General features: G+C 32.7%; 2 protein-coding genes across 2 annotated transcripts; both read left to right on the forward strand.

The window, feature by feature from the left end:
- The first annotated feature begins 196 nt into the window (after window positions 1-196).
- LOC134277798 (serine/threonine-protein phosphatase 6 catalytic subunit) lies at window positions 197-8,471 on the forward strand. The gene is made up of 10 exons (XM_062760108.1): window positions 197-286; window positions 1,338-1,433; window positions 2,985-3,050; window positions 3,346-3,413; window positions 3,539-3,612; window positions 4,836-4,915; window positions 5,214-5,331; window positions 7,144-7,235; window positions 7,646-7,703; window positions 7,869-8,471. The coding sequence occupies exons 1-10, from the start codon at window positions 218-220 to the stop codon at window positions 8,057-8,059; spliced, it is 912 nt and encodes a 303-aa protein (XP_062616092.1). The 5' UTR covers window positions 197-217; the 3' UTR covers window positions 8,060-8,471.
- On the forward strand, window positions 5,664-6,623 carry LOC134277787 (uncharacterized). Its single transcript, XM_062760099.1, has one exon. The coding sequence runs from the start codon at window positions 5,700-5,702 to the stop codon at window positions 6,477-6,479; it is 780 nt and encodes a 259-aa protein (XP_062616083.1). The 5' UTR covers window positions 5,664-5,699; the 3' UTR covers window positions 6,480-6,623.
- Window positions 8,472-9,250: the final 779 nt, after the last annotated feature.

Raw genomic sequence — 9,250 nt, forward strand, 5'->3', positions numbered from 1 at the left:
TATTTTTGTTAGAGTAATTTTCATTTTCTTCAACCTATCTCCATAATTCACATGGTAAAAAAATATGGAAAATGGACTAGGTAAAAATGATCTCACAATATACAAGTTGATACATTTTTTCAGTGAAATTATTAGGATCAACGAAGAATAAAAACAATACCGGAAATATATACCGTCATTGATTTGAATGGTATAATTTCATCGTGAGAAAACAAACATGGCGGAAATTGAAAAGTGGATTGAGGTAGCAAAAGAATGTAAATACCTTCCTGAAAATGACCTTAAAGTAAGTTATGATGTTGGAAAACTTCCCATTCTAATTAGTTTTTCAAGTCTAACACCATTAATCTGCTACGTTAATATTCTTTTCTTCAGATTTGATCATTTCTTATTTGATTGACAAACCAACTGACCAATGCAATAACACTGGTACCACAATCTCTGAATAAAAAGTAAATCCCTCAATAACTATTACGTCTCCATGAGAGACTTTGTACATATAGTCCAAAAGCTCTAGGGCGATTGATCTGATTGTTATCTGACACAGTTCTTGGATGAAATGATCAGGTCCAGTACAATCTCCTGATTTAGCTATATAGCTTTAAATAGCTATATAGCTTTATTAAGCTATTCAAAATAGCTTTATTTAGCTATTTTTATACAGTTTTTCACAAAAATGTTTTTTGCTGAAAATAAACAAAAAGTCGCATGTATTTGACTCTTCATATTTGTACTATGGGCTATCAAAACAACAACCAAAATCAAAGATAGTTCTAACTTTGCAGCTTTTGAATACTTTTAAGCATAAGAGAATTTCTATTGTTAGACTAACTGTCCACTACCTTGGGTACCTTGAGGCCTGATTGCTTCTCATTGTGCTGAATTGTTACCAATCAATTATCTTGTTGAACATAATTGGTCTCCATTATAATATCATTGCAGAAGTAACTGTATCAATTGCTTTATATAGCCCCAAAACTTGTAGAACTTTGAGTACAAAGTCTCTCAAGGAGACGTAATTTGATGAGTGAATTACACATGCATTATTTTAAGAAGAGTTCAATGTTGTATATCATCACTGCACCAAGGTGCGCTTTCTTTGTACATACTGAGAAAATTACACCTTTGAGAAAAAAGTATAGTCAAATAGCTAAATTAAGCTATACCAAATAGCTTAATAAAGCTATATAGCTATTTAAAGCTTTATAGCTAAATCAAGAGATTGTACTGGACCTGATGATAAACAGGTTGGGTACACACCACCAAATGGTCCTTTAACCCCCGTTTGGTGGTCAATTTGGTGCTTTAATAATAAAAATGTGTTGTATTTGTTACAGAAATTGTGTGATATGGTGTGTGAACTCCTGCTTGAGGAGTCCAACGTGCAGCCTGTTTCCTCACCAGTTACAGTGTGTGGGGATATCCATGGACAGGTATTTGATTAAATTATACAACTCCCTAAAATTATAACTCGCAAGTAATTCCGAGTACCATGAAAATGAACTCACGATTACAAAAGGCAACTCACAATTTTAAAATGAAGCTTTTCAAAAATAAATAGCCATCTATCCATCTTTTAAAAAACATTCTAATTTATTTTCCACATGATTACGAAATGGCACATGCTCTTTCTTTTGAAAATGGCAGATATAAACAGTAACTAAAGAGAGAAGGACTAAAACTGGATTACAATGGGCGTTTCTTTCCTGGGTGAAAATTACTATTAAAAAAATCAACTCGCAATTTTTGCATGTTACAAATATTTTAACTCGCAATCTGGATATTGTAAGTCACATTTTGCGAGTTGTAAATTGTAAATTTCAAACCCTGTTATAGAACTATATAGTGATAAAAATGTAAGGTATAGAAACTTTAATGATTGAAATGGGTCATCATGGTCATAAGTACTTGTGAATTAAGGTTTTCTTTGCAAGTCAGGGATTTCTGATCTGTTACTCTCCCGTAAACCCTCAGTCTATAGTGTTATCAAAAGTCGGGCTTTTCCCCTAAAGTTCTGATTGCAGTAAAATTGATATTGTGCAACCAAGACTAATCCGCATAGGGTTATTGTTAAGTAAATGATGTACCATATTTTCATTTCAGGACTTTACGTGACTCTATGATCATGAGAATGCAAAGAATGTAAACAATTATCCATAAAAAAAAAAAAATGGCCATTCTGTAAATAATTAAAGCATAATACAACTTTAATTTGCTGTGCATATAATTTAAATTTGGAATCTACTGTAAAATCAAATATTTTTGTTTGTGAGGCCAAATGTTCGAGGTTTTAGAAAAAAGAAATATTGATATCTGGGGATTTGATTTCATGGTTGGAGAATGTTTAGTAGTAATGCTTATGAATTTTGCATTTTGTGGTGGGTCGTAAATTCGTGGGTCTCTCATACCTCAAAAACAAGGAATGCCGAATATTTGTATGGAAGAAGATTTTTGAGACCGTGTGTTGTAAACACTTGTATCTTTTGATCTATAGCATAGTAGGCCAAGGACTTAATATGAGGAGAGTAGACAATCAGAAACTTTTAACTGGCTAGCAAAGATTTAAAAAAATTTTTACTATGATAATGTAAAGGTCTTTTATACTTTAATCTTAATGTGGATTTAATTGTGAATTTAGGTAAGCAAAAAACTAGTACTGTTGTTGTTTTTTCATTTCCCTTAAAAATATTCAGAAATTTATATTTTCATAATACAATAACAAAGGAGAAATCAGAAGTACAACAGGTGGCCTGTAGTTGACTATTTCTCTTAGATTTTGCCAACTTCAATCATCTCAATAATTTGCCTTATATTTAATATATTAAAATAAAATATATGAATACAAAATTAAATTAAAAATGATATCCAATGTAGAAAATGTGTGTATCTATGTTCAACATAAAGTATTTTATACCATCTTTGTCATTCTATTGTTAAAGAGAGAATCTTTCTATTGTTAAAAATTTGGGTTTTTTTTATTGCAGTTTTATGACCTGATGGAATTATTCCGAACAGGAGGGCAGTGTCCAGACACAAACTACATTTTTATGGTATGTTCATCTGCATTAGATTAGCCAGCATTGATAAAGCCATTATAAAAATATTTTTTTATCCCATGGTCATCCTCACAATGTCAAAGGTTTGTGACTTTGGAACTCTTCCGATTTCACAAACCCTTGACATTGAAAGGATCTCCCAAGGTCTGACTGTGTAGCATAAATTAGTTTACGTTTTCTGGAAATAATTATAATGTAAGTTTTTAAAATTTAATAAGTCTACCATGTAATTTGGTTACTTTTATGAATTTCTGTTCATGCTTTGTTCTGTATACTTTGTTTTAAATAGGGAGACTTTGTTGATCGGGGATATTACAGTTTGGAAACTTTCACATTGTTACTGACACTAAAAGCCAGGTAAAATATTGCTATACAGTATTCAGCCAAAGAAAAACAGGTATACTAACAAATATTTTGTTTTAATGTTATGCTATAATAGCAGAATTCTACTATTAGCTCTCATTTTTGTTTTATATTCACAGATGGCCAGACAAAATAATTCTGTTGAGAGGAAATCATGAAAGCAGACAGATTACTCAGATTTATGGATTTTATGGTAAGGATTTTATATTCTGCAAGTGACCATTTATACCCAATCACCCACATGAATATGCATGTCTGCTGAGTTTTCTGGGATGAGCTGTAGCCTTGTACTCACTGTCATGGTCTTCAATTGTTGACAGTCAAGTGAGGTGCAGAACTTTAGCTCCACAAGAAGGAGTACTGTAGATCACTCAATTTTTGCGACACCTTATTTTTGCGATATAGTCATTGACTCTCGATAAGCGAGACAAAATTTTCAAGAATCTTGGCTATTGCTCTATTTAGTCTAAAAGGAATACTATTATATGCGAAAATTAAATTTTCACGAGCACACTGTCTCATGAAATTACGCTAAAATACATCTTCGCTAGCCAAGGGTTTCTGATACACTATTCTCCTCATAATCCCTTGTCATACGGTGTTATCAGAAGTTGGGTTTTTTTCTTGAGTTCTGATTGGGATTTGGTACACTCAGTCAACCAGTCGGCAATTGTTTTTCATAAATGACCATATCTGCGTTTAGGATACATCTTGACTCTTTGATATTGGGAATGAAAAACGCAAGTAAACAACGATCCGTAAGATAATAAGTAAGATGCAATTCTATGAATAGCTATGGTGTCATCCAGTATCTTCTAAATATGTGATAAAGAATCTATATCGAAGCTTCAGATTTGTACTATAAATAAAAAAACAGAACTCAATTATTGCTTCTTGATTATTCTTTAAAAAACTTTGATTTAATTTTTTTTAATACGCGTCTTTTATTTCTGTCTATGAAGCAATCTGTGCTTACCTGGTAGATGTGAGATCACGTGACAAAAACAATCCCATCTTTTGACTTCACCGTATTCCAAGGGTTCATGAGGAGAGTAGTGTATCAGAAACCGTTGGCTAATGAAGATGACCAGCATGGGGTACAGTGAAGATGGCTAAAATAAAGTTCTCATGAGTAGAAAGTGATTTACAGTATTTGGAAAGGCATCTCTCATGTCTCTGGTATGCCTGGCAGAGGCTTGTCCTCCGGATTGATAATGTGACAAAAATTAATAAAATTACGAAACAACTCCAAATAAACCCAAAAGATTTTCTAATCATAAAGATTCTGAAAATTTCGACATGAAATACCATCATTTCTAACCTTTGCCAGAGAGTTCAGTTCTCAAGTGTTTGTGAAATTAATTTTTTAACAAGATGTATAACCACAAAGATGGTGTATATTTTTTTAACCTTTAGATGAATGTCAGTCTAAGTATGGGAATGCCAATGCCTGGAGATATTGCTGTAAAGTGTTTGATCTTCTCACAGTAGCAGCAGTGAGTATCTTACTGAAAAAAATAACAACAAGTAATCACATATTATAAAAATATTTTGCTGTGTGTATACATGTATTTGTTACTTCTGAAATGTTGCAAACATACCAAAACAAATCACCAGATGATAAATACATGTATGTTGGCAATATTTCTTACTGCAGTACATGTAATTATTTATTTTCTTTCTTGGGGTGATGTAGTAGTGGAATTCAGTTTTTCTTTTAAAGAAAAAATGAAATCAGAAGCAGACTTTTTTTTTCCCTCAAAGATAAAAATCATATGATTTTTTTTTCAACAGATTATAGATGAGTGTGTATTATGTGTCCATGGAGGTCTCTCCCCAGATATAAAGACCATTGACCAGATTAGAACCATTGAGAGGAATCAAGAAATCCCTCACAAAGGAGCTTTTTGTGATATCCTTTTTTGTGTAAATATATGTAAACAATTTTTCTAGGTAAATGTTAATTTATGTACTCATTATGTATTTTAAAAATTTGTGACATAGCTAAAAATCAGGAATTTTTTGAAATGATAGACCCAAAACAGATTGTCATATTTCTTTTTGCCTTTTAGCATGCTAAAAAAAAACAGTTTTAATTACTTTACTTCTTTCTCAATTACTAAATGAATTTACTTCCGTTTGTCGTGCTAAATGTTACTTTGAAATATCGAAGCGATATGGTACGACTTAACAAATCAAAGTACGAATCATTCGTCGTACGATTTACGTAATAACTAAATTGACCTGGTTTCACGTGGTTTATGAACTTTTTATCAAACAATGTCTAGTTTAGTTCGGAAAACGCTATTATGTGCGCTGAATACGAGATCTTCTCTCCAACAAAATGGATTTACAGCAGTAAGAAATCTTACCAGTCGTACCATGTTGAGTAAAAGAACATTTTCAAGCCCTGTGAAATTTCCGAGGCAATTCGGAAGCTTCCAACAGCGTTGGTGTCATCAGAAAAGTGCAAGCCTCGAAAGTGATTCCAACTTGTCAAAGTACCTGGAATCTGAAATAAAGTCGGAAATGGAAGACGGGATTGAAGAAGTTGACAACCTTCTTGATGGATGGTCAAAGGAATGTGAGGGAGTTAAAATCGTTTTGAACAAAAAGAAAGGCAAAGAGACTGTCCGAGTAAAATTCAGCATTGCTGGGGCTCTAGAGGAATACGGACCGGAGGGAGAAGAAGTAGAGTATGATATGCCATTGTTTTGTAAGCCTCCCTTTGAGGTGGAAATTGTCAAGCCAAGTGGTAACACAATGGCTATCCGCTGCATGATTTCAGAAGGAATGGGGGAAGAGCCATCGGAGGATGATGTGTCCGACAGATTCGAAATTATCAACGTCGCAATGACGCAAGGGGAAGTTAAAGAAACAACGTATGTGTGTGAAGCAGAAAATATGGACGTTGACATGTATGAGGGTCTTATGGACGTTCTTGACGAAAGAGGCATTGACAGAGCTTTCACTCAAGACTTGATTGAATTTAGCACAAAATATGAAAAGAAGGCATATGTTGGCTTCATTTCGTCTATGAAGAAGTTTGCAGATGAATAGTGCTTTTTTTGACAGTTTGACATGAATTTTGCATTTGGATCTGTACATGTAGAACATATTTTAAAAAGACTCATCGAGATTTGTTGTATTATGTCATTGTGTAATATCATCATAAGTGATTTATGAATAAAATTTTAGACCTTACCTGGGAATTCAAATTCATTTTAATAAACATTATATGTGATGCGTAGAGATTAATTTCATATTGCAGCTAACCATTTATTCAGGGGTTTTCCTACCATTTTTAAACAAGATTCAGGGTCTATAGTGCTTGGGAATTTTGTTCAATTTAGGAAAACTTCAGGATTAATTTTGTGATTTATTTCCAAAAAGTGAATATGAAGGAATTTCTAAGAGTTTGTATGAATTTTTAAGCACATAACTTTACAAATACAAATATTTATTGGCAAGATAGTCATCTGAAATCATGCCTTTTGGCCTTCTTTTAATACAAAAAAAAAAAAATCAATATATTGAAAATGCCCAGTATTTCTTAATTGTAAAATTAAAACCCCAACATCTGTCTTTAAATTCAACAGAATAATTGAGATACGGCTAAAGTTTTTCAGATTTTTCCAAAATATACATATTATCATGGTTGTATGTCTTATTTGGAATTTTGCAAGTATTTATAAGTTTCGAATTTTTCCTTAATGCTGTTTACATCTGGTATGGTCTGATCCAGAGGATGTTGAGACATGGGCAATCAGTCCCAGGGGTGCAGGGTGGCTATTTGGGGCAAAGGTCACAAATGAGGTGAGAATTTTTTTTTAAGGAAAGAACCTTTACAAGGAACATTGAGAATTGTCATTGCAAGATTTTTATTTTAAAAAAAAAAAGATGGGGATGACTACTGCCATTTTTTGATGCGTCAAAAGAAAGTTTTAAAGAAATTTTGTTAAAGTGTACTCATATTTTTCTACCCTTCCTCATTATGTCATTTCAAAGGTCATGAGCTGAAAAAAAATGTAAAATGCTAGACCCTGTTGTTACTTTTCAATCTGAAAATCTTGAACTTGGTTATAAGGGTGCAGGAGAATATGTCACGAATCAGACCAAAGGTTCTTCACACAGGGCCTTAGTCAATGGGGAGAGGAATGGAGTGAATCTGATAATGTACAATGTCTTCCAATTTATAAAATTGCATCTTTAATTTATTGTTTCAGTTTATGCATATCAACAACCTGAAACTTATATGCAGAGCTCATCAGTTAGTGCATGAAGGTAAAGCTAAAACATTTTATAAAAACTGACAAGAAGAATACATGTATGTCAAAATTTTTGGGAAAAAAATTAAAGGATAAATTGAGGGGGGGGGGTGGGGGGGTTCTTGAATTCTTATAAATTAGTAACAATTTTACATTGTAGGCTAATGTGTCATTTTTACAGGTTACAAGTACATGTTTGATGAGAAACTTGTGACGGTCTGGTCAGCCCCTAACTACTGTTATCGATGTGGAAACATTGCAGCCGTTTTATCATTTAAAGACCCAGACACGAGAGAGGCCAAACTATTCCGCGCTGTTCCGGAACACGAGAGGGTCATACCAGCACGCACAACGACTCCGTATTTTTTATAGGACAGTTAATAAGCTTTCAAATCATCTTTCGGATCAGATAAAACAAATTTGGTATAAAATGTACACATACTTGACTTGTCTCATTAATTGATAAATAAAATAACAGGAAAAAGAGGTTACTCCATTAGAAAATTTAATATTATTGAGATTGGAGTACTGTCATTAATTTTATGCTGTGTGTTATGACAATTTACATTCATTTGTAAAGCCTTTGTTTTCACTTTTTCATTTAAAATAATAATGTGAAATGGTATTTAAAACAATTTTCATTGATTTTTTAGAAAATTCATAGCATAGGCAGATACATGTATTATCAAAACATTGAAAAACATGTCAGTTTTTAAAAACTTTTTATGAAATGTGATCTTTTATATGTGACTGTAAATAATGTAAATAAATATATTTTATAAAATAGTTTTCTTTGTTTTTTGTTCATTGTTTTAGACAATTATCATTTGAATTAATAATTGAAATGTTATTCAGAACTACAAATTGTTACATGTACATATATATTATCATGAATCATTTGTTTAAGTTCTTCTCAGGAAATTTTAAGGCAAAGCCATGATTAGTCATAGCAGTACAGCTACAAGTAGTGTAGATTCAAGTTTGATAAAATCATGCATGACACTCAGTAATAATGTAAGTCAAAGTAGAGGATCAAACAGAGAGAAAAAAATTGTTGAAAAATCGTCTAAAGACATGATGAGTACCGGTAAATGATGTATGGATACCCTAATTATGGGGATTGGGGGTGACTGATATTTAACTTTCTGGTACATTGGAGTTCTACATAATGTACCATAGTGGGAGTGACGGGCAAACTCGCATCTTAATGAAAAGTTACTATTAAAACTAAAACAAGGGGATGTCAAACAGGCCTGGACATGCGTCCTCATTCTTTTTAGGATCGGTCTACACGTCCCGCAGTCGGATTTGAACCTGCTTTGTTAGGAACACCTGCTTTTACCACTGCAGTCCATGGGTAACAATCAAGTGAACTCGGGAAAAAATCAAGAAAATATTGTACTTTGGCTTCATGCAAAGCCTCAACGGTTAGAGAGTTGTACGTTATCATGCAGTTGTATGCTTATGATTTTACATATACTCACAAAACAGTGATATTTTTATTACAGTTATCTGATTAGTTGATAAATTACTAGAATTATGATATCATATGACATTTGTTTT

Source organism: Saccostrea cucullata, unplaced genomic scaffold (genome assembly GCF_032062105.1).
Source record: "Saccostrea cucullata isolate Sc308-1 unplaced genomic scaffold, CSIRO_AGI_Scuc_v1 ctg1189, whole genome shotgun sequence".
NCBI classification, from domain to species: domain Eukaryota; kingdom Metazoa; phylum Mollusca; class Bivalvia; order Ostreida; family Ostreidae; genus Saccostrea; species Saccostrea cuccullata.